Raw genomic sequence first — 25,120 nt, 5'->3', positions numbered from 1 at the left:
TTATTTTGCCTTGTTTCAGAAAGAAAGATAACGTTGGGCCGGTGTGTCTTTGAAAGGCACACAAGTTCTTGGACTGTCTAAGGCTGACGCAGACCTCGTCAGTTTCAACAAATTATTTTCATGGCTCCTGACGGACGACATCATTCGCGCTCGTTAGTTGGCCGGCAGCCCCATGGCCGGTAGCTTCCTTGGTATTATCCCCTACAGACTCCCTCCTCCTATTCTGGACCTCTTCCTCTCCCTCATGTAGTTCTTTTGTAACATGAACAGTGGAGCCATCTATGCCTAGTACAGTTCCAACTCTCTCCACACACACTCTTTTACATGTTCCACTCATATCAGTAGCACCCCTAACATCTAAACTATCAGTACTAGTGCTATGCATGCTAAGAAGAAAGTCTTGATCATCATGTGCACGCCTCTTGCTGCCAGTCGTACTCTCAAACATGGCAGCAAAGGTCATCTTGCTACTGGAGAGGTCGCTGCTGCTGTTTGGTGGAGTGGGGACTCCAAAGACCGCATGTGTAACACATGCAGCCTGCGCCATAGCCTTCTCTTCCTGTTCTTTTTGATGGAGCCGCTTCCAATACTTTACTCCGGGAGTAGCCAGAGGCAGCCGATGTGCGCCTACAATAGCAACACCCTCGCTTCCATCTTTGACAGTGGTCGCTATAGTTAATTCTGTCAAATAGTTTGATTGTGGCAACTTTTGCTTCGAGAACACCAAAATGTATTACTCTTGAAGATTGGTTGGAATGTCGTGCAAAGGCCGCATCACAAGCTAATGGGAGTTCCACTAGGGATAAGCAAGGACACATAAACTCTATCATCAAGACTTCTGTTATACTCCCTCAATCCCAAAATGTAAGAATAGAGTTTGACAATAGGACGCATCACATGCTAATGGAAGTTCCACTAGGGATAAGCTGCCTTTTTTTTACTCAAGCATCTTTACAACTTTGTTTAGATATTGTGTGTATTTATGCACTCATGTACTGAAGACATGAAATGACTATGAAATTGTGAACAAATATATCTCTTTTGGATTGAGGCATGTGTAGTTCAATTTATTTATATACATGCAATGCATATTTTCTAAAGTATTACTTCCTCCGTTTCTAAATATTTGTATTTTCAGAGGTTTCAAATGGACTACCACATACGGATGTATATAGACATATTTTAGAGTGTAGATTCACTCATATTGCTTCGTATGTAGTCATTTCTTGAAATATATAGAAAGACAAATATTTAGGAACAGAGGGAGTATATCATTAATTCATCAAGATTGACGGGAGCAGCAACACACGCCTTTATGTCTAGTGATATGGAAAATGGGGAGGCTGTTGATGAAGAATTCTATATACGTCCCTTTTAAGCTGTTAGGAATCTCTAAAGTTGTAGAGAGAAGCTATGGTTGGTCACTCATGAGAACCTCTTTAGTTGCGTATGTTTGTGTTTTATTGTTCCTGCATGTGTGTGGAAATTTTAAACTGTGTTTGAAATGCAGTAACTAATAATGAATTACAACTTCATACTAGTAATTAGTCTACACCAAAGTATAATAACTAGTAGAATTAAATGTTATTTATGCTAACCAGTTTTACCATCTCCCACCAAATCGCAACACTGACGACGCAATCAAAAAAAGTGTCTAGTCTAGGTAAGCAAAAGATTAGCCCCCGCAGAAACCGCTAGTTCGCACCCTTTTTTGAGCGCAAAAACGGGTTATATGTCCGTCCGCCCGTGGGCACTCCCAAAATTCCTTCCCGTTTCCTCCTCCCAACGTTTTGTGCTTGCCTTGCCCCCGCGGCCTTGGGGAGGAGGAGCCGACGAGGAGGGGGAGGGAAGGGGAGGGGAGGGGGAGGGGAGGGAGGAGGACACGAATAACAATCGCCACTACACGGGAGCAATCCCACCCGGAGACACACAACGCGCCGAGACGCGAATAATGGCTCCGCCGCCCGCCGCTCAGGCCGTTGCCGCCCTCCTCCTCGCCGCACTGCTCGCGCTGGCCTCCTCCCACGCCGCCGCGGCCACCGGCGTCTTCCAGGTGCACCGCAAGTTCCGGCGAGCTGCCGGCGAGGAAGGCGGTAACATAACCGCCCACCTCGCCCACGACATCGGCCGCCGGGGCCGTCTCCTCGACGCCGTCGACGTGCCCCTCGGCGGCCTTGGCCTCCCCACCGACACCGGGTACTTCCATCCTCTGATCCGCGCTTGTTGGTTCCGGTGCTGGTTGGTTTCGTTAGGTCTGGTCTGACGGGGGGCTCGTCCGCAGGCTGTACTATACGAAAATCGAGATCGGGACGCCGCCCAAGCCGTTCCACGTGCAGGTGGACACCGGCAGCGACATCCTCTGGGTCAATTGCATCACCTGCGACAAATGCCCCCACAAGAGCGGCCTCGGGGTCGGTCTCTCAGTTTGCCTGCCTATGTTTATCTAGTGAAAATTTAGAGGTCTCGGTTTCTGTTGGTATCATGTTTCTGAATTAATATGACGATGATTTTTGGGGTGAACGTTTGGGTGCAGATAGACCTGATGCTGTATGACCCCAAGGGATCATCTAGTGGGAGCACGGTATCATGCGACCAACCGTTCTGTGCCGCCACATACGGGGGCAAGCTACCAGGGTGCACTGCGAGCTTGCCTTGCGAGTACAGTGTCATGTATGGTGACGGTAGCACCACCACGGGCTATTTCGTCAGTGACTTGCTGCAGTATAATCAAGTCGCTGGGGATGGGCAAACACGGCATGGCAATGGCAGTGTCACATTCGGGTGAGTTTTTTTTTTTTGATTTATGTAGATTTAAAAGCTATTATTGGATGACATACATTGGATCAGCTATCATCGGTTGAAACGCTGCTCTAATTGTTTTATTGTAAAATGGCGTGATTAATCACCTTTGCATTTGAATTTGTAATAGTTAGTGTCTGTTACGTAACGCTTATATTATACTTTGGGCAGCATTTTATATACTATTTTCTGAAAATGTTTACATAATTCTTGCCCATCTGCCAAACCTACATAATGTTTTTCTTTTCTGTTACTATGTAGCTGAATATATTTTCTTCTCTTTGAGATGTTTAAGCTGGATTCTTTGTCCTCTGCCTTGGTTATGCACTTGTGGCATTAGTATATTGATGAATAGGTAGCTGTTAAGTAAGGAATCAAATTCTGCTGTTTGTTTGGAATATTATAACATACTTTTGTCAGAAAATACTGCAATGTAGTAGGCACCAACAATCAAGTAATTAACATGACAGTAACAGACTAACCTAATTATGTGAAATTTTGGCAGCAAGTACATCGAGCTCAAGAATTTAATGTGGATAAATGGACCTTCTGTTCTTTGTAGGTGTGGTGCTCAGCAAGGTGGGGATTTAGGAAATACAAACCAGGCCCTTGATGGAATTATTGGGTTTGGCCAATCAAATACATCAATGCTATCACAGCTAGCTGCTGCAGGAAAAGTGAAGAAGATATTTTCTCATTGTTTGGATACCATAACTGGAGGTGGAATCTTTGCTATCGGAGAAGTTGTACAGCCAAAAATAAAATCAACACCATTGATACCCAATATGTATGTTCATCTTATCACCATAAAGTTATTATTCTATCTGTCTTATACTGATAGGGATTTTTCAACAGCTGTCCTCTAATAGATGCTCCAGTTTATTGCAAATGAATAAATAATAACACTTGCTTTAGGAGAGATCATCACAATTCTATATTAGGAACAAAGAAATAAGTACACAAAAATTGACGACTTCAATTCCTGTTTTGTTATCTTTTTGAACACAAAAGTCTGCTTCAACCTTGAACTCTGAAACCTGTTCTTTTTAATCTTGAACTCTTGAATCAATTGGCATTATTCCCTTAGCCTGTCCCAAGCAGTTTTGTGCTGACTGAAATGACATGTGGCACCACTTCTATATTCAGCACATTGCCATGTCAGCAACTTAATTACTCCCTCTGTTCCATAAATCTTGTCATGGTTTTAGTTCAATTTGTACTAAAACCACAACAAGAATTATGGAACGGAGGGAGTAGAATATATAGAGAAGTCGAGAAATCAGTAAAAAAAAAAGAGGAACTGAACCCCTTTTCAGTTTGACCATAAAAAAAACCTCTTTTCGGAAATTTATTTTTCCTTTTTCAGATTGACTATTAAAAAACTTCGGCTACATTTCATCGGCCAGTTACTTCATCCAAACCTTCATGATATGAAACAAATGCATAACCACTCTTATTTTCCTAAAGGCTCTGAAGTCCGAATTAAACTTAAAGATATGTATCACACTGATGATGAGCCTTTTGGAATTTGGTTGATGTCAATAATGTGTTTTACGACTGTAACTTGGAGGTCTGGTCCATTCTTCTATGAAGATAATGCTTAATGATTTTGGCAACTGTTTATAAGTGTTCATGGCCATTAATTAATAAATTTTGTTCATCTGTACATGTACTTATTTTTTGACGAGTTGCCCATTTACCTGAGCTGATTTCAAGCCAGTTATTTGAGTTTTATGTATGTGACTCAGCTCAATTTGATTCAGTTGACTGTCGTTTTTTCCCTTGAACATAATTATAATGAGCTGAACATTAACGAATTCAACGAAGGTGAATAACTCTAGTTAGTGCTAGAAAGAGATAAGGTCTGCCTCCGTTTGCTTTTTTCTGGTCCATATAAATAACGAAGTACTGACATGGATGACTTGGACCCTACTCCTGATTCCCGTTGAGATGCTTTAATGTGTAATCCGGAAACTCCTAAAAAAGCATTATCCAATAGCTTGGCACCAGTCGTAGAGTTCATGCCTCTCTAAAAGACCGAAACCTGATCGGCAGTAAATGTTGTGATTATGGTTTAGGATGCTTTCTGCTACGAAGCTTTGAGTGTCGAAAGTTAAATGCTAGGCATTAATATTCATGATTGTGCTCTAGAATGTTATGCTATGTCTGATTAGTGCTCGTATATATGAACTGCCAGATTTTTGGCGCCTTATCAAAATTTACATACAAGGTTAACCTGTACTTGATCCATCAGTGTGTAAATTTTATACCTAACTATTGTATGATGTCGCACATCAGGCTATCAGAGGGAATGTGGAAAAATGCCTGAGCTTTAATTTGAATTTTGTGGAAAAAACAGTTCCAAGAGTTTAAATCAAGCTGATCGAGATGCTGAGTTGGTTAATGCATGCAGTTCCTAAAAATGGATGAAAATAGCAATTGGAATGGAAATTTAGAACTGAAGGTTGACTGTTATGTTATACACCCATTTTTGCTGGTCACCCTGGTTTGGATGTCCCAAAACTGGTGCCTGAAGCAAAAAATGAAGAAAAAGGAAGAGAAAATATCTGCAGGATTAGGGCATCTTTAATCACAAATAAGAGGTGTCATATACGGGACTTAAGGTTGGCCATATACATTTTGTGCCAAAATATTAAGGCCGTCCTTAGCCTCATGATGGGAATCAGCCTGTGCATAAAACGATTCTTCTCTCCTTCCATCTCTAAAACCTCCGAAGCCTGGGTATCTCCATGATGGGAACAGAGAAGGCAGCAACCTCGGGCAAGGCTCTGTTGCATGCTGCTCAATCACCATTTGTTGCGGCTGCTCACTTGGTGGGGATGTGATTCTGGCCGCCTGGGGCTCGGAATCAGCCTATGCTGCTGGAGGGGCACTGTGGCAGCCTGCGGCTTGAGATAGGGAGGTGACATGCGCTTGGAGATGACGATGGGGATGCCAGCGTGTGCTGCTCAAAGAGGCCTGGAGTTTGGACGCGAATCCTGTAGCGTCGCATGACACCAGAGATTCTCTGCCCGGGTCATGCATGGGTTGAGTGGAGACGGACTGGTGTTTTTGAGACATTGGGTGCGTGGAGACGAGGGCTATGCATGCAAAGCTCGGCTTTCTTCCACTCCTGTCAAACTCTGGTCTTGTTGAGGAAGGAGAAGATGCGGTCTTGATGCCTGATTGGCGGTGACTTGTGGAGCAGAGGGGAAGGAGGATACGGTGAGTCTGATTTGGGTGCGTTTCAGGAGGAGCAGGAATGGAATTGGTGATCTAGGAAGAAGACAATTGTTGGGTGGACGAGCTGCTGTTTTTCCTCCAGTGGGACTCACCCTATGCTCCAAGGGAGATTTAAGCATTGTGGCATGTGAATTTTGACTATGGCTTTCTTGGTGTAGTCCCAGCTTCCCTTGAGCAATGAGAACTGGAGATGCCCTTGGTAGGTGGAACTCGTACCTGCAGCAGTTGTACTTGTTCTACAACATGCCAGAGAAGGGTTTTAGATCAAATCATGTGACCGATTTGTCCAACTGGCATTAAGTTTAACATGGTTAGTTACTGACCCGATTTTAAAAATCGCTTGTCCAGGAGTTCTTTTTAGTTTTAGTTCACTGGCCCAACAGTTTAATTAGCATGAAACTAATAGATGCAACAGAATAAGACATGGAACAAATCCTTGGTAATAAAATTTTATGTAGAAGGAAAAGGTGAATTCGGTTGGAATATCTGTGGGGTAGAGAAGTGGGCTATCTCTGTGGCAGGTTTATGTCATGATACAATACAAATCAACATATGCTGCACTCGTGTCATCAGGCCAGTAGCCTTTTCTCTTCACATTGTTCCCTTTGATCTATTTAACTTGATGCTTCATTGTCATCTTTGAATAAATAGGCTCTTACCTGTCGCCCTATGGCCAAATTAAGCGAACATACATGTTTTCTGGCAGATATTGTATTTTTTGCACTTCATATGTAATGCAGGGAATTTTTTCTCAGCTAGTGATTGGTAAATTCGGACGCCTGGTTAGTGCGAAAAATCAGCCAAAATTTTCGAATTTTGATGTTAGTGTCAATAAAACTAGAACTGCAAGGGATCGTGCAATTTCCCTGGTGGTAGATCTCTAGAGTTGGGAACTTGGGATGATGGCATGGGTTTGAACATTTGTAGGAAAGCATTTTGTAACTTTGTTTTCCTTAAAGTTCACATTTTAATTTCAAAGAAGAAGGCACAGAACTTTCTGAAATTTGGCCGTTGCCAGTATTCTCAGTGTGTTTGTGTTTCTTCTTTTTCTTCTGAGATTGTTTTTCCGATGTTCTCTATTCTATCTTGACAGTCTTAACACCTTATCATGATTGTACCACTCAGGCCGCACTACAATGTGAATCTGAAGTCAATTGATGTTGGTGGTACTGCTCTACAGCTTCCATCACATATTTTTGAAACGGGTGACAAAAAAGGTACCATCGTTGATAGCGGTACAACCTTGACATATCTTCCGGAGCTGGTTTACAAGGAAGTAATGGCTAAGGTATGCCAGAAGGCATTCTCCCTGTTTTTCCGTTGTAATGCAGGAATGCTTTCATTCGCTTTATTTATATTTCTCGGCCAATTGTAGATTTTTGCCAAGCATCAGGATATGACCTTCCGCAGTATTCAAGATTTTCTGTGTTTTCAGTATCATGAAAGGTATACTCTAGTCTTTAACACAGAATCTAGCTACAATTGACAGCACTAACTGACTAACTGTCAGTTGTGTCTACCCTGCTATAGTATGTTTTTGTACGGGAACAGTAGGGAAAGACCCCCAGTCCCCCACTGAGTCTACCCTGATATATGTTAAAATAGTAGAACTAACTGAACTTATATCTAGTTATATTATATATTGATAATACCCACTTACACTTGTGAGTGAACCACCTCATTACTGCATGCGTGTTCTGATCTCAATTAAATTGGAAAAGAGATGAATGATAAACTCAAGAGTATCTTATTATGGTCCTAACTTTTTTTTTCATTTTTGTTGCAGTGTAGATGATGGATTTCCAAAAATCATCTTCCGTTTTGAGAATGATCTTGGATTGAATGTTTATCCACATGATTACTTTTTCCAAAATGGGGTAATATAAAATTCCACCCTTGGTGTTCGAGCTAAATGATAGAATTAACATTTATTCACCCATTGTCATTACTTCGTCATGTTGCAGCTTGCAATACCCTTAAGTAACCCTCGTATTGGCATGTTTCTTTGTCACAAATTATGTGCTCCAGAAGTTGCTGAAACACTGAATGATGCGCAAGTCGCAAACGAACCCTAAATGTCTCCAATTTAATCTGAGTTATGGCTTGGGTCCCTTGCAGCCCTGAAGTTATGACCTAGTAAGGGACCTATGTCAGTTGGAACAGCACTGTAGCATGGCATGTGGTAGTATAACACGGTTCTGTCTGGCTTGGGTGCTAAGTTGTTTAGGGCCTCTTTGGGTTGCAGTGATTAGAAAATGTAGAAAATAGAAGAAAAAAAAGCATAGGATTGAGGTCTCATGTATTGTGGATCCCTACGGGATTTCAAAACACGGGAATGTTGCATGTGATGCCTTTGGTTCGTACACAGGAAACCGACACATGAATTTTGGAGAACAGGGGAGGGAGGGAATGGATTGGATGCATACCACACGAATTTGCAACTCTGAATTCAAAGACAACCTGAATCTTATCTAGGATTTGCTGTTAGTTAAGTTATTTTTTGGAGTTAATATTAATTTATTATGCCAATAAGGGAGCATTTAATTCTTTATATCAAACAAGAAGCAATGAACAAACGAATCCAGTACTCAGAAACTTATATCAGGGCCCCTGGCCAGCCAGTCATGGGCAGCCCGTGAACGGTCTTCTGAACCCCTGCTTATGACACTTGTGTGATTTTATTGTCTGTCTGTTTGGTACAGGATAACCTGTATTGTGTTGGGTTCCAAAATGGTGGATTGCAATCAAAGGATGGAAAGGATATGGTGCTTCTAGGAGGTCATTACTTCTCTGCGCATGAAGGCTTCTTTAAAAAAAATTATGCTTCTCATGCCACTGTCTGTTTGTTTCAGATCTGGTCCTTTCAAATAAGGTGGTTGTCTATGACTTGGAAAACCAAGTCGTTGGATGGGCCGATTACAACTGTAAGTACTAGCTCTTCTCATTCTAGGGTTCATTTGGTATTATTAGCTTGCAGCTGTTGTTCAACCATAGGTTGACTCTAACCTGGGCAAAACCGACTACCAACTTCTAGTTGAATTTCCTTCAATACATGTGACTTCAGCTACCTGAGTAGTACATTTTTTTTTCTTTAGCATCCTACTACAGGTTGAAGCTAACAGGCTTTTGTACACAGCTAGCTGTAGTCTCATTTTTGTTCCTGAAGGCCTTGACTAGTTCTGGAATAATTTGCACAAAAATTTACCGACTCTATCTTGCATCAGACAGACAGACAGACACTCTTTGGAACTAAACTAAAGTTGTTGTGTAAAAGATTGTTTAGAGGTTGCACGCATTGTGTGGTTCTAAATTCTGAAATTCATTATCTTGGTTTACAGCTTCCCTAGCTTGTCTATTCGTTGACATTTCCTTCCATTCCAGGCTCCTCTAGCATGAAAGTTAAGGATGACAAGACAGGGGCAGCATACACAGTTGATGCGCACGATATATCCTCGGGATGGAGACATCAGTGGCAAAAGTTCCTGGTTCTGTTAGTAACAATGGTGTGCAGTTACTTAATTTTCTAACTCTGATGTACAACACAAACTCTGAGGAATTCATTTGATTGTTCTTTTCTCAAAGAGGAAATGTAGGGCTTTAGATTGTATATTCTCCGACAAAGGGAAAAGAATGAAAAAGCATGGTTCCACTTTTCATTTCATTTGTAGACAAACGGCTCGGCCCCCGCTGATTGTAGAAACTTTTCGCATGGAAGAAGGCTAACTCAGCGATGCGAATTGTTTTTCTCTCGTGAGAAGGGACCTCAAAGGGACGCAGCGATTCGGTGCTCGAGCCCAGCTGCACCCGAAATAGCTGGCGTCGGCTCAGCTCTCGTGATTCGGAAACATGCACTGGCATGTCTACGCAAAAGCAGCGGAAACAGAGATACAGCGCGGATACGGCGTGAAACAGTGCGCAAGAGTGGGCCCGAAACGTCTGGCTGGGCGTCTGTCCACGCGCCGATTTTCATGGGCCGCGGACCAGAACGTTTACTTTTTGGGCGCTAATAAGCGCCGGTGCGCCGGCCCAAACTTTCGACCGGTCCACTGCTAACCGCTTGATCTACATAACATGAACAGTCGGATCTCAGTGTCATCTTCCTCCCTTTCCATATCTTCCTTCTCAGTCCCACACGCATGGGGAAAACAAGAAAAAGGCAGGGGCGCCATCGATCCCTGCCGGGCAGCGCCGGCTCCCCATTGTCGCCGCTAGCCGCTCGTCGCCGGTAGCAGCCCTCGTACCCCCTGGTGTGCCCTCGTGCAGCAAATCGCGCTGCTGGATCCAACAAAAAATGGGGGCAAAAATCACCGTGCCCGCAGCCGTCCACTGCTGCAACCCTCCACCCATCAGAGGTGTCGCGGCTGTCACCGGGATGCTGCGAGGGCGGAGACCATGCGGAGATGCTCCAACGCTGACAACGGCGGGCGACGTGACCCTGCAGCATCGTCTTGCTGCGACCGGCAAGGCATTTTGCTGGAACCAGCGACACCAATTGCTGGAACCGGCACGTCAGGGAGCTGGAACGCGGAGTGGGGCGTGGAGCTACAACCTCATGCGCCCGGAGTTGCAACCGCCCACAAAAAAAGCTACTACCTGCAACCCAAAAAGCTACTGCCGGCAGATTGATTTGCTACCACTGACGACGCGAGACAGCTGCAAGCGTCGAGCAGGAAGCTGCAACCCGCCTGCAAAAAAGCTACTACGGGCAATGGAAAAAGCTACTACCGACGAACATTTTTGCTACAATGGGCGACGCTGAATTTTGTGGCCGGTGAAGGTAGACGACTACAACCAAGGGAAGATACAAACCGCAGAGAAAAATGCTACAACCAGCATATGGAACAGCTACAACGCACCACGAGCTGGGATGGTCAGTGCGGAGAACTGCGATGGTCACCATGGCGTTTGGGGCCATGGTTTCGACAACCTGCGACAGTCACTACGCTGAGCTAGAATGGTGGCTGTGATTTGCTGCATCAGCGCTGACGAGCCGGCGAGCTTCGATGCCGGTGTCTCCGCTCATCCATGGTGGGTGGTCAGCAGGGGCTTGGTTGCGGCTGCGTCGTCGGTGGTAGCACTGGTTCAGGCGAGCTGAAGAAAAATGCGTTGCTACAAGGAAGAAGAAGGAACGGACATGGCTACTTGACTAAGAGATAAGACTGTGTTAAAAAAAGATAGATGTGTGGGCCTAGCCAGCGCGCGACCGGCGCAGCGTTTCCGCCGGTGCCCCGGCTGGAAACGTTTACCTTACTTTTTTTGCCGAGCCGTGGAACAGTTCGTCAATACGTGTGACGGCCGTCCGCGGCGCCTACCGGACGTCATGTGCGTACGGTTCGGCTCGAGAGAGGTCAGCCACCAAATCCTCCTGACTAGGTCGTTCTTGAAGCCCGCCGCCACCGCGAAAGGCTTGCCCAGATCCAGCGCGGTACGGCGAGCTTAGGGAGCCCCGGCCGGTGAGCGATGGAAGATGCTAGGCTCGAGTTCCTGCTTGATGCAGTGGGCAGGTAATTGGATCCTGCCCGATTGGAGATCTAGCGAATTCAAGGATTTGTGTGCCCCTATGACACAGCCGACGACTGACGCTGAGTCCGGCGCCCCTGGCCTAACTTGCAGGATTCCGCTCCGTGAAGGGTTCGCGGACAGTGTAGATCATCCTGATCCGGTCCCTCTGGCGGTGCTCCCGCGAGCTGATGTCGCCCCTACTGCTCAGGTGGACTCAAATGGCTGCTTAGGTTGCGGGCAAAACTGTTGGGTGCGCAGTCGCGGGGGAGCCGCAGGCAATCAATGGCGACAAGGTCTGCTCAATCAACGGACAGGGTGAACCCGAGGCTCCGGCTTAGGCAAAAAGGTACACCCTGCATCCTTGCTTTGTTAAGCTGTTCTTGTTTTTTGCAACTGCTATGATGGTTTCCTCCAGTTCTACGTGCTATGTGATGTGCTAGTTACTTGTCTTAATGATTGTAGAACGAAAGCAAAACGGAATTGCTAGTTTATTTTAGTTATTGTTGTGATTTACTTATATGTAAGCTTGGTTCAGCCCGCGCATCAAAATTACTGTTGTCCCACTGATTCGAGCGTGCATAATTAGATGGGTGTTTGTTTGTGAATTCAGGTTACGGCTTGTTAGTGTGCAGCGTGCGCTGAACTAGAAGTGTGGTCGTGTGAAATCTGTGTGGTTCAATGTCTTTGTCGTTGCTTCTTCTTGCATGAGCAAGTGATAATAGCTGTTAGATTTGGCTTCATCGTGAAAGATCTGCTCTGCACTGAAGGGACACTTGCATTGAGCAAAACTGCACTATTAGGTGCCTGCCTATGTCAGGAGACATTCAAAAGTTCAGTAGACAATCATTGAGCAAAATTGTATTGAAGGGTCCAGAAACTATTTTTGTACATCAGTTGTGGCATGTAACTTATTTTTCTTCTGTATCTCACACATCTCTAACCTTGTCTTTCCGTTTATTTCCTTCTTATTGTGTATTTGGCATTGGTAAATCTGTAACAAGAACATTCTTAATATTGCTAATGGTTCATCCTCATTGTAGTTCAGAAGTTACTAAACTACAAGACTATTCAGCGCTGGCACAAGAGGTGGTGAGGAATAGCGACTACGACGAGCAAAGACGCGGTGCAGCCGGCAACAACGACTGTCGCCTGCTCTCTGGTAAGGCCTCCATCTTTTATCTCTTTTTGTGTCACTTTGAACTATACACAAGTGCAAACTAGTTCGGCTCAAGAAAAGTATAAACAAGACACAACCCTCTTAACAATGCCTTGCTGCTGTAAGTAGCTGAAGCCTTCCTGGCACTTGATTCAGCAGATTCTCAATTTCTCGTCAGTTGTTTTCTTCTTTCTTGTATCACCGCCCTCCCGCGTACAACGGAAGACGACGAACAGTTTGATGGTTTTTTTTTGTCTTTCTCAGCTGTTGTTATATCTTAATTAGGAATTCACTTTTCATTTAGCGTTAATATGGATACGAGAGTGGATCAAACTAGGAGTAATCTGCTGCTTCTTAATGTTGGATAATTGGATCGAGATTCACCCTCTCTAATCATTATTAGCTTGCCATATTCTTGAACCTCAACAAGTCATGAAGAATCCCATACTTCTTTCCAGTTTAATATTGGCAATTCACCCTTGTTGTTTGCATATCGCTAATCCGTTGCGGAATTATCAAATTGTCTAAATTTTCTCTTCCAGTACAATGTTTCCTTTTTGTTTCCAACTTTATGAATTCATAGTAACTTTACTGATTTGGATGAGCTGAGGATGAAAGAAGAGATCAGTGCTGCCACATGGTGCTTCCCATTCGAGCAATTGCGGTGTGTAGAAATGCTTTATGACTTGCATTCCAGCCGATGAACTATGGTTGTATTGTCGCATTAGGCCACATTTTTGTCCTGTCAGATATCAGTGTATTTTTATTTATATTTGCAATTATTTCACTCTTTTTTCTCAATTTATATTTGGTCTATATGGACCACGGACAATCAGTTTGGATGCTTATACGCCATCAGTTTGGATGGCAAAACAGCACAAAACGAGATTGTGCTTAAAGTTTTCGTTGTCTGCGTTTGCTTATAGTTTTCCAGCCACCATGTTTCTATGTCAAATGTCATTTGACCACACAAGTGTCATTAGTCTAAAGCAAACGAGGATAGACTCAGCTGAAAATGTTCCTTTTCCCCATCCAAACAAAATTTGGGGTGGCAGGGATTAAGGTGGTTGGAAGGGACTGATCCAATCCCTGGGTGGATTTTTTCCACTGGAGTATTTGTTCCCCTATAACCAAACAAGCCGTAAGGGAAAACAATGTCAACCTTGGTAAGTTGGTAAGGTGCACAACATAATTGGGAGTTTCTTTGGCTCGGTTGAAAAGGTGCCATTCACCAAGAGGACGCAAAAAGCCCATTATTCTATAAAAAGAATTAGTCATATGAATCAAACAACGAACGTAGGAAAAATTCCTGAAGATTCTAATCCTTCAAAATTCTTATGAAAATCATTTAAATAGAGGAGCCCTCAAAATGTTTGGTTCATTTAATTGCTACGGAGTATCATGGAAGAGGGAAAGTAGCAAACCATGCCAATCATGCTTACGAACAGATGGAGCAAAAATATTTTAAGAGAACTGGAGAAGATGCAGTACCGCTGATCTCTGTCTAACTAAGTGGTTGTTTGGATAACTATGGTAAGCGGTACATTTTTAGAAAAAGAGTTTTAGAGGATTTTTTTTAGCAAAGTCAGTTTTACTTACTTTTCTCTTAAGAAGAAAAGACTTGCACAAAATTATGTTTGGGTCTTCTTTGGGCTTTGGGTAGATATTAAGCCGATAAATCAGGTTGTCACGTTGGAGTAGGCGCTCAACATAGATGCCCGCGTATCAGTTTGTTAACTCCGAGCGAGTGGATAAGTCAATTGAAATATGATAATGACGGGCCGTGCGGGGTGGCCGTTACGACGTCCGTGCGCTCCAAACGGGTCTGTCTGGCACAGGAAAATGGCTGGGCCGCTCCGATTTTCCTGGTCCGGAGACGACGGTAACAACTGCCATCACATTAAATGCGCCGGCTTTACCGCATTTTCCTGGATCGATACTCCCGAATACAGCGTTGAATACACTGAACGACGCGGGTCCACATGTGGGTGAACGGGAGAGATATCGAGATCATCTGAGCTCGGGCTCAGAATCGAATTTTCGCCTCAAAGGCAGCCTTGATAAATGAACAACATTGGCATAACTTGAACCCAAAATCATGACATGGCTGCCATGTTCTGCTCGGCTAAACAATCTTTTGCTGGCCCCTGTTTCTTTGAGGTGGCGACTTGTGAACGTTTGGAAACAATGCAACGCTTGTATATTTCAGCATCAGACACCTTTGCCTGGTTGGTGTGTGTTGTTTAAGAGAGATTTTGGTCTTATTGGTCACAGGGTTAAGCCCCGCCTTCATGCTTTGGTTTCTGCTTTTTTCGACAAAGGGCGTATTTTTAGTTTAAAATAAAGCATCAAGAGGATACAAATACATTGAGCATACACCCGATTTCTGCATAACTAGTGTCCAACTCTGCTTTTTGCTTGGTTGACTTCTCTGGACTAGTTTTGCCCTTGGGCTTGTAAGGCCAACTCCAGCGCACGACCCCAAATGGACGTCCGGTTTGGCCTGTTTTCATCCGTTTGGGGCGGCAATGGGGCGACCCATGTCCGGTTGGGTCGTTTGGGTTGTCGGTGCGCCCAACGCGCGGCCGCACCGCAAATCATGTCCGGGATGGACATGATTAAAAAAGGCAAAAAACTAAAAAAAGTGCGAAAAAATATAAAATAAACGCAAACATAAAAACATAAACATAATTAGGGGGTTTACGGCCACAAAACGGCCCAGTTCCACAGTTCACATTGCCATAATTAACATAAAGAAAAAAACACCACCCCGCGCTCCTGCTATGCCCGTCGATGCCGTGGCCGTCGCCGTCTTCAGTGGCTGCGTTGTCATCGTCGTTGCTGACGAGGTCAACATACTCTGGCGGCGTCCAGAGGTGGGACGGCGGTGCGTTGTAGACGGGAGCGCGCTGGAAGGCCGGAGGTGCCTGCATCACCTCCTCCCGTGGCGAGGCCTTCCGCTCCGGTGACCGCGGCGGCGTGGGGCACCAGTTCACGCCCCACGGCGTCGGCCATCTCCGGAGCCGTGCACGACCAGCTCCATTGCTGGCCCACCAGGCCCGGGTGGAACGCGGCCACCGGCTCCTCCTCCATCACGTCCTTCGCCTTCACCATCTCCAGCTCGGGGATGGCGACGTCGCTGGCTGCAGAGAGGGCCATCATCTCCTCGAGGCCCTCCCATTGGCGCTCATCGTGCGTGTGCATGGAGTCCTCCATGACACGCTGCATGAGCCGGGCCTCCTCCTCCGCTGTCATGCGAGGTGGTGGTGGTGGAGACGGAGACGACGATGGTGAAGCGACGGCGACGGCGTGGGCGTGAGGCCGCGCACCCGTGTACGCCCGCGCACCTGGGGAGCACGTGCTGCGCGGCGGTCACGTGGCCGCCGCGACCCCGACGAGGTGCCGACGAAGAACGAGGCGCGCCTCGTGTCATGCTCGTCTTGGAACCAAGTGTCCCAGAGGGTGGAGTCTAGGGCGTACATGGCGTCATAGTACAGGTCGTCGGGGAGAAGGTGGCGGCGGCGCTCAATCTCCTCCCTGCGCGCACGGCCGCTCACAAGTACCGGCGGGATCTACACCCGATCCGCGGACAAGTGCCAGTTATTGGGCAGGTGCACGTCGCTCCAGGGGAGCGGCGTCCTCGTCTGCCAATAACGGCGGCACATGTCCGCGGCGATGTACTGCCGGTCGCGCTCGCCGCCGACCGTAGGGCTGATGGTGAACGGGGCAGGTGCGGGGGCCCGACGCGGTGGTGGTGGTGATGCGGACTCCTCCTTCACGGAGCCGCGGCGGTGGCCCGACGACGAGGACGTTGTCGTGGTTCTAAGTCTGACAGTAAGTATATGGGGTACGAATGAGGAGGTAAGGTCCTAGCTACGGTGAGATTGTACGCAAGTGTTTACGAGTTCAGGCCCCTCTCGGAGAAGGTAAAAGCCCTACGTCTCGGTGCCCTGAGGTGGTCGACTGGAATATGGGAGTGTGTGTTACAGGGGATGCGGACCCTTGTGCCAGAGGAGGGGGTAGCTTATATAGAGTGCGCCAGGACCCCAGTCGTCCCCCGTTACAAGGAGTTCAATGTACATAAAGATAGGGCGTTACTGATAACGCCAGTCATAAAGTGCTATTAATGATCTTAAAGACTACGGAATGAACGCCTGACCGTTGCTGTCCTGAGTGACTCCTGGTCTTCAGTAGGTCGAGTGGTTTCTTGTATGGTCGAATGATATCAGGAGGGAGGGGTACCCGAGTGACATGACTGGTCGAGTGGATTGCACTCAACGCCTTCAATTGGTACTCCATGTTGTCTCTTGGGTGTCTTTGCTTCTAAGGTAGTGACCTTGGGTAGGGCGTATAGGTCAGGCCTATGACCCTACCCTAGGTCTATATCATCATCATTAGCCCCCGAATGGATTGAGGTCCGAGTGAAAACAAGGTTGAAGTTGATCTTGCCTTGACTCTTGTGCTTCACAAGTACCCATGTTGGATTAGAGGTCCACATTGGAACTTCAGCTTCGTTTCAGTCGCCTTGATCGATTCAGAAGTTGCCGAGTGGATTTATACCTTCACTCATCGAGTGTTACTTTTTGACGCGAAATCTTTGGCGCGATTGGTTACAACGTATCCCGGATCTCGCGGGATTCAAAATTTTGGGGAAGCGCGCGAGGCGGAGCGCGCCGTAGTAAGCGGGATGGATAGACAGGAGCGCCTCGATTTCTGCGCCACCTTTTTCGCCACGTACACAGCGCGCGACTGTTGCGGGATTTGACAGGATTGCTCGGGCCCACGCGTCAGCCACTCGAAAGTGGGTCCTTAAAAGGCGTCGGGGCCGAGGCGTCTGCACTGTGCGCATCTGTTCTCCCTCTTCCTCCTCCGCTTCTCCACCGCATCTTGCTCCTCCACTCTCGACGCCGCCGCCCCGCTACCATGGTGAAGGACAAGACGGCGACACTGGAACGCGCAAAGAAGGCGACGGGGGCGGCGAAAGGCAAGAATATGAATCGGGGGTCATCGTCGAGGTCTGCGCTGTCGCCGGGTTGGACCCAGGGCGATTGGATCCGATCTTCGCTCCGGCCGGAGGATTTGGAGGAGCTGGCTGACTCCGGTCTGATCGTCAACGGAGCTGCGAGGCTGCCGAAGGGGGAAACGGAGCCTCAGCCGCGGCCGGGTGAGTGCGTTCTGCTCGCCACCCATGTCGACCGCGGTTTCTTCCTTCCTCCACAACCTTTTTTCAGGGGTTTCTTGAACTTTTTCAGAGCTCAGCTCCATCACTTCTCTCCCAACACCATTATGTACCTCGCCGCGTTTGTGTCCATGTGTGAAAATTTCTTGGGTTGTTGTCCGCACTGGGGTCTTTTCAAGCACATCTTCACAATCCGCTCCCAGTCGGTGTAGAAAGCGAATTCGAGTGATGAGAGGACGCACGTGATCCAAATGTGCGGGGGTTTGGGGATCTAGAAGAGGAAAAGGAGCGCTTTCCCTTCCATGACACTTCCTGAGTCGGTCAGGGGCTGGCAGTCGACCTGGTTCTACTGCTAGGATATTGTGACTCCCAGTCAGTCGACCGGTCTTCCCCCTTTCTCTTTAGATCACGCCCAACAACCTTCTTTGTTGAAAGTGACCGCTGCGGAGAGGGTGGAGACAAACATGTTGGTCGAGAGAGTGGTCCTAACCGGCATGGACTTGTTGGAGGTGTTTCTCAGTCGATGCATCCAGCCGCTCCAGGCTCGTGACCACTCGATGTGGATGTACTATGGAGCCAACGACACCACTCGAGTTCATCCAGAGGAGGTTACGGACAAGATGGTGGCCCTGTGGCTGAAAGGTATTACGGGAAACAAGGACAACCCCAGGGGAGCCAGGAGAGTCGACCCATTCAACGCCAACAACCAACCAGATAAGGTCTGAGCTCTACTACCGACTGTACTTCAATATGCTTTTGTGACTATCTCTGAATTCGACTGATATTTGTTTGACTTCTTGTCTTGTAGGTTTATACTAAGATGTACTCGATGCCCAACGACGAACAAGCTTTGGAGCAAGACCAGGAGGGATAGGACAGCGCAGAAGAAAGCGGCGACTGGCAATCTCCAGAAGACGATGACGAGGAGGAAAGTAAGGAGTCGGACGACGATGAGATAGTCGACTCACCACCTCGCACAAAGTGTCGATCCAAGCTGCTCAATGATCCAGCGGGCGGGCGTGGCAAGACCGTGGCTCCAAGCACTCAAGCACAGAAGCGCACTTGGACTTCGACTCCGGAGCCGACGGAGAAGGTCGCCAAGCAGCCCAAGGTCGTCCCCTCGAAGGCTCGGAAGACCTTGCCCAAGTTCAAGATGGACGTTCCTGTTGCCTCTGGGTGAGTGTTCTTTCTTTCTACATTTTGTTCCACCGACTGATACTTCTGTTCTGACCGAGTGGATTATGAACTTTTCCAGTCCTGCAACTTCTGCGACTGATATGGACGTTGACAAGGCCCTAGGTGATGAGGAAACCGATGACGCGGCCACCTCCAAAGCTAGTACGCTCTATCCAACTTGAATTTATTCTGCCGATTGGATTGTTGGTCGATTGAACTCTTAAGGTTGCTTTTTGTTGCAGCTCCACGGGATGTTATTGAGCTTCCATATGATGAAGAAGAAGTGCCTTTGAGAGAGAGAAGGAGGAGGGGCAGGGCGTCGAGCGGGAAAGCAGCCGAGGGTCAGGTGCTTCAGTCGTCATTGGTGCTTGAGACAGTGGTCCAGCGATCCGGAGATCCGGCTCGGACCAATGTTACTTTTGCTAATCCATTGTCGACTGACCATCCATCGGGGTCGACTACTCAGCCCTCTGCCACTCCAGTACAACTCCATGCATCCGACCGTGTGACTGCTCCGGCTGCACTGCCATCATCACTCTTCGCTGCATACCAGACTCCAGACGACCCACCAAGTGCCGCCAGGGAGGCTCTTCTCCAGGTAAATCTCGTGATGGAGCAAATGAAGGTGGTGCATGAGGCCAGTCAGGTTGCTTATAATGCCAGCACCGCTCTGCAAGCCAACGTCAAGGTCGGTTGATTTCTGACTATTTCTTCACTGTCCATATGGTGTTCTTGGATGAGCGTTTTGGAATCTATTATGTGCATCTATCATGGGTCTATGTTTCACATCCAATCACCCACTGGGGTTTTTTCTGTCTTGGAGCTGAATAGTTCTTCCACTTGAATCGACTAGGTTGAGTCGAGTGTAAAACCGAACTAGTGGGGGCACGCAGAGTGCACCCACTGGGTGTAGTCCCCGAGACCGCGGTTGATTGCTGGTAGTCGGTCGGGGTCTGAGATTTTTTTTACTCATGCTGGGCAAACCATGCCGAGTGTAAAACCGAACTAGTGGGGGCACGTTAAGTGCACCCACTGGGTGTAGTCCCCAAGACTACTGTTGAATGTTTGATTCGGCGGTAGTCTTAGAACAACTTTCACTGTGATTGACTTTTGTTTCCGTCGACTGACATATCTTATTTGCTGAATGCACAAGTCTTGTGATCTTGGATCCCAACTTTCTGAATTGGATAAGAAGAAGATCAGTCTCAACCTTGATCTAGAACTAGCCAAGAAGAACCTCAAGAATGCTCAGGACGAAGCAGCTATCATGGGAGGTAACCACTCGTTGACTGTCCATCTTGTGACTCTCTCTCTCTCTCTCTCTCTAGTTTCTTTGAACCGAGTGATTTCACTCGAACAGATGTGCGTAGTGAAAACCGTCAGCTTCAAGCTCGTCTGAAGAATGTTATTTCTTTAGAGAAAATGAAGCAAGCTCTGGAGAAGAAGGATCGGGATCTTGCCGCGGCCCAGAAGGAGGCGCGAGAGAAAACAACACTTGCGGACAAGAAGCTGGCCTCAGTCAGCAAGTTGGAAGAGGAGAACTCCAAGTTGAAGACCGCCGTTTCTCAAGCTAACCGGGAGGTCAAGCAACTGAAGAAAGACAAGGAAAGCTTGACCGACGAAGTTGGTAGCCTCAAGGCCAAGAAGGGCGAATTAGAGTCTTATCTGGGGCAGCTTGCTGCGAAGTTGGTCTTGAAGCTTGAAGGTATTTTCTCTTGTCCGATTGATTTGTTGATGTCGACTGACACATCTAGCTAAACTGTCGACTCGCTACTTTTCCGATTGTGCAGAACTTTGTCAAGATTTTGAAGCAAAAACTGGGCGGGTCGAAACGGGTCTCGACCCCATAAACTCTCCTGTCCAAGATGACGTTGCAATGAATGTGTTATGGTTGGAGTCACGTATGGACAGTGCTGTGGGTTATCTTGCTCGACTGAAGGCGGCTATGACGCGGATTGATGCTGAAATCTGGCCTCAGGCGGAACTCTCACAGGATCTCGAGTCTCTGATGACTCGACTCAATCAAATACCCAATCGAGTGCAAGAATGGAAGAAATCATCTGCTTGCTGTGGCGCTGACGTTGCCCTGTCATTGGTCCGAGTGCACTGCAAGGATGTCAGAGAAGACAAGCCGGTAGCCCTCAAGGTTGCGAACACCAAAAAGCACAATTTCCAGTCCTTCATGGACACTTTCCTTGACGCCACCACTCGCATCGCAGACAACATCGACCTTGTCAGTTTCTATGATCCAGCAAGTCCTTCTCTCGACGAGTGAACAAAACATTATGCCCCACTTTTATTTGCCTCGGAATGCCAAGTGATTATGTAACCGTTAAAATCTTTCAGGCTTGATGCCTGAGCACTTCTACCCGTTGCGGTCCTGAACTTTTGCGGGATTTATCTGAACTTGAGTTTCCTTGAATATCATGGCTTTTATTTTGGTTCTGAACTGTTTCCGACTGCCTTTCGATTCTGAGTTAACTTGATTTTTTCACCTTTTGTCGAGTGGAGCATACATTGTACTTGTGACGCAGCTTAGACGTGGTGTTCAGTCGACACCTCATCGTCCTTGCAGATTGGGAAGGAGTGTACATTGTACTTGTGACGCAGCTCAGACGTGGTGTTCAGTCGACACCTCGTCGTCCTTGCGGATCGGGATGGTACATTGTACTTGTGACGCAGCTCAAACGTGGTGTTCAGTCGACACCTCGTCGTCCTTGCGGATCGGGATGGTACATTGTACTTGTGACGCAACTCAGACGTGGTATTCAATCAACACCTCATTGTCCTTGCGGATCGGGGTGGGGCGTACGTTGTATTTGTGGCGTAGCTCAAAGGATATTTGTGACGTAGGCGAGTACGGGGTCGCAGCTAAGCCCCCGAGTGGGAGGATTGCTCTCCACTTGGAATGTTTTTAACTTAGGCGAGTACGGGGTCGCAGCTAAGCCCCCCGAGTGGGAGGATTTCTCTCTACTCAGAATGTTTTTAACTTAGGCGAGTTCGGAGTCGTGGCTAGGCCTTCGAGTGGGAGGATTGCTCTCCACTCGGGATGTTTTTAACTTAGGCAAGTACAGGGTCGCAGCTAAGCCCCCGAGTGGGAGGATTGCTCTCCACTCATAATGTTTTTAACTTAGGCGAGTACGGGGCCGCAGCTAAGCCCCCGAGTGGGAGGATTGCTCTCCACTCGGAATTTTTTTAACTTAGGCGAGTACGGGGCCGCAGCTAAGCCCCCGAGTGGGAGGATTGCTCTCCACTCAGAATGTTTTTAACTTAGGCGATTTTGGGTCACGGCTAAGCCTCCGAGTGGGAGGATTGCTCTCCACTCGGAATGTTTTTAACTTAGGCGAGTACGGGGTCGCAGCTAAGCCTCCGAGTGGGAGGATTGCTCTCCACTCGGAACGTTTTTAACTTAGGCGAGTGCGGGCTCGCAGCTAAGCCCCCAAGTGGGAGGATTTCTCTCCACTCGAAATGTTTTTAACTTTGGCGATTTCAGGGTCGTGGCTAAGCCTCCGAGTGGGAGGATTGCTCTCCACTCGGAATGTTTTTAACTTAGGCGAGTACGGGGTCGCAGCTAAGCCCCCGAGTGGGAGGATTGCTCTCCACTCGGAATGTTTTTAACTTAGGCGAATCAGGTTCGCGGCTAAGCCACCCACTGGGGGATTTGGACACAAGTGATTACGCGGAACCAGTCATTAAGATACTGTAAAAATCTTGTCTTTGGAAAACAAACTGAAGTACTTTTATTACAACTCGCAGGGTCGAGTGATTTTAGGTATAGAAAGGATGAAGCAGCTCTGCGTTCCATGCGCGTGGCTCGTCCATGTTCTTGGCTACATTGTAGATGTGGTATGCTCCATTGTGAAGCACCTTGGTGATGATGAAGGGTCTTTCCCAGGCCAGAGCGAGCTTGTGAGGTCGTTTCTGATCCACTCAGAGCACAAGGTCTCCTTCCTAAAATGCTCGACCTCTGACATTGCGAGCATGGAATCGATGCAGATCTTGCTGATAGATGGTCGACCGAACCAAAAGCCATCTCGCGCTCTTCCTCCAGGAGATCAGCATCTTCGCGTGCCTGTTCTGCTTCAGCTTCTGAGAATAGTTCCACTCTGGGGGGCATTGTGCAGCAAGTCACTCGGAAGCACAGCCTTAGCGTCGTACACCAGAAAGAAAGGGGTTCGGTCAGTCGACCGGTTTGGCGTTGTTCTCAGCCCCCATAGGATGGACGGTAATTCAATCACCCAAGCTCCAGCAGCGTACTTAAGGTTGCGCATTAGACGGGGTTTTAACCCTTGAAGGATCAAACCATTCGCCCTTTCTGCTTGTCCATTCGACTGCGGGTGTGCGGCGGACGCATAGTTGACCCGAATGCCTTGGGATGCGCAGAATGCCTTGAACTCATCAGAATCAAAGTTGGAGCCATTATCTGTGATAATGTTGCGAGGTACTCCATATCTGAATATCAACTCCTTGATGAAACTGACGGCAGTGCCTGCGCCGAGGTTTTTGATGGGCTTGGCTTCGATCCACTTGGTGAACTTGTCGACTGCTACAAGCAAATGGGTGAAACCACTCGCGCCGGTCTTGAAGGATCCAACCATATCCAATCCCCAGACTACAAACAGCCAGACGAGTGGAATAGTCTTCAGGGCGGATGCAGGCTTATGGGACATGTTGGAGTAGAACTGGCAACCTGCGCACTTGTCAACTATATCTTTCGCATCTCATTTGCTCGAGGCCAATAGAATCCCACTCGGTATGCTTTGGCCACGATGGTCCGAGAGGACGCATGGTGACCACATGTCCCCGAGTGGATATCGTTTAGGATCATTCGACCTTCTTCCGGGGTGATGCAGCGTTGAGCCACTCCTGTGACACTTTCTCTGTAAAGCTACCCTTTCATCACGGTGAAAGCTTTCAACCGATGGACTATCTTGCGAGCCTCATCTTCATCCTCTGGGAGCTCCTTTCTGAGAGTGTACGCGATGTACGGTACTGTCCAATCGGGCTTGACCACCAAGACTTCCATGATCAAGTCGACCACGGCTGGAACCTTGATCTCAGTCAGGTCAGTTGAACTTATCGATTGTGGGGGCTCTTCCTTGAAGGGATCTTCTTGCACTGACGGGGTATGGAGATGCTCCAAGAACACATTGCTGGGGATAGGCTTCCGAGTGGAACCTATCTTCGCCAGATCATCAGCAGCTTGATTCTTGATTCGTGGTATGTGGTGGAGCTCTAACCCCTCAAACTTCTTCTCTAGCTTTCTCACTGCATTGCAATAACCGGTCATTGTGGGACTCCTGATGTCCCATTCCTTCATTACTTGGTTAACCACTAAGTCTGAGTCGCCATATACCATCAAGCGCCGGATGCTGAGTGAGATGGCCATACACAATCCATACAATAGTGCCTCATACTCAGCTTCATTGTTCGAAGAATCAAAGTGAATCTGGAGGACATAACTGAGCTTGTCTCCTCGTGGGGACACTAAGACCACTCCTACACCAGAGCCATTTAACATCTTGGACCCATCAAAGAACATGGTCCAATGTTCCGACTGAATTTGAGTCGGCTGCTGTTGTTCTGTCCACTCTAAGAGGAAATCTGCAATTGCTTGAGACTTAATGGCCTTCTTTGCCTCAAACTTGATATCTAAAGGAAGAAGTTCAATCGCCCACTTTGCCACTCGACCAGTTGCATCTCTGTTATTCAGAATTTCTAACAATGGAGCATCGCTGACGACTGAAACTGAATGATTAGAGAAATAGTGTGCAACCTTCATGGTGGTCAGGTAAATCCCATAAACAAGCTTCTGATAATGAGGGTATCTTTGCTTGGACGGGGTTAAGACTTCTGAAATGTATACATGGGGCACTGAACTTTGAAGGACTTGCCTTCTTCTTCCCGCTCGACTATGAGCACTGTGCTAAGAACTTGTCCCGTGGCTGCGATGTAAAGTAGTAAAGGCTCCTTGCTAACCGGAGTAGCAAGCACCGGTTGGGTGGAAAGCAGGGCTTTGCGCTCTTCAAACACTGCTTCAGCTTCGTCATTCCACTCGAACTTGT

General features: G+C 47.3%; 2 protein-coding genes and 1 long non-coding RNA gene across 3 annotated transcripts; all 3 read left to right on the top strand.

Annotated features, from left to right (window-relative positions):
- The first annotated feature begins 1,763 nt into the window (after nucleotides 1–1,763).
- On the top strand, nucleotides 1,764–9,703 carry LOC123045222 (aspartic proteinase 36). The gene is made up of 10 exons (XM_044468186.1): nucleotides 1,764–2,196; nucleotides 2,282–2,411; nucleotides 2,534–2,781; nucleotides 3,362–3,586; nucleotides 7,168–7,330; nucleotides 7,418–7,488; nucleotides 7,829–7,919; nucleotides 8,745–8,820; nucleotides 8,895–8,966; nucleotides 9,424–9,703. Exons 1-10 carry the CDS (start codon nucleotides 1,952–1,954, stop codon nucleotides 9,567–9,569), a joined length of 1,467 nt encoding a protein of 488 aa, XP_044324121.1. The 5' UTR covers nucleotides 1,764–1,951; the 3' UTR covers nucleotides 9,570–9,703.
- A 456-nt stretch (nucleotides 9,704–10,159) lies between these two features.
- LOC123045224 (uncharacterized) lies at nucleotides 10,160–13,604 on the top strand. The gene is made up of 3 exons (XR_006421152.1): nucleotides 10,160–11,546; nucleotides 11,656–11,890; nucleotides 12,585–13,604. It is a non-coding gene; the product is annotated as an uncharacterized lncRNA (long non-coding RNA).
- A 6,873-nt stretch (nucleotides 13,605–20,477) lies between these two features.
- Nucleotides 20,478–21,415, top strand: LOC123045223 (uncharacterized). The gene is made up of 2 exons (XM_044468187.1): nucleotides 20,478–20,760; nucleotides 20,846–21,415. Exons 1-2 carry the CDS (start codon nucleotides 20,478–20,480, stop codon nucleotides 21,328–21,330), a joined length of 768 nt encoding a protein of 255 aa, XP_044324122.1. The 3' UTR covers nucleotides 21,331–21,415.
- The last annotated feature ends 3,705 nt before the right edge of the window (nucleotides 21,416–25,120 follow it).

Source organism: Triticum aestivum, chromosome 2B (assembly GCF_018294505.1).
Source record: "Triticum aestivum cultivar Chinese Spring chromosome 2B, IWGSC CS RefSeq v2.1, whole genome shotgun sequence".
Lineage (NCBI taxonomy): Eukaryota > Viridiplantae > Streptophyta > Magnoliopsida > Poales > Poaceae > Triticum > Triticum aestivum.
This window is presented reverse-complemented; position numbering and strand designations above follow the sequence as displayed.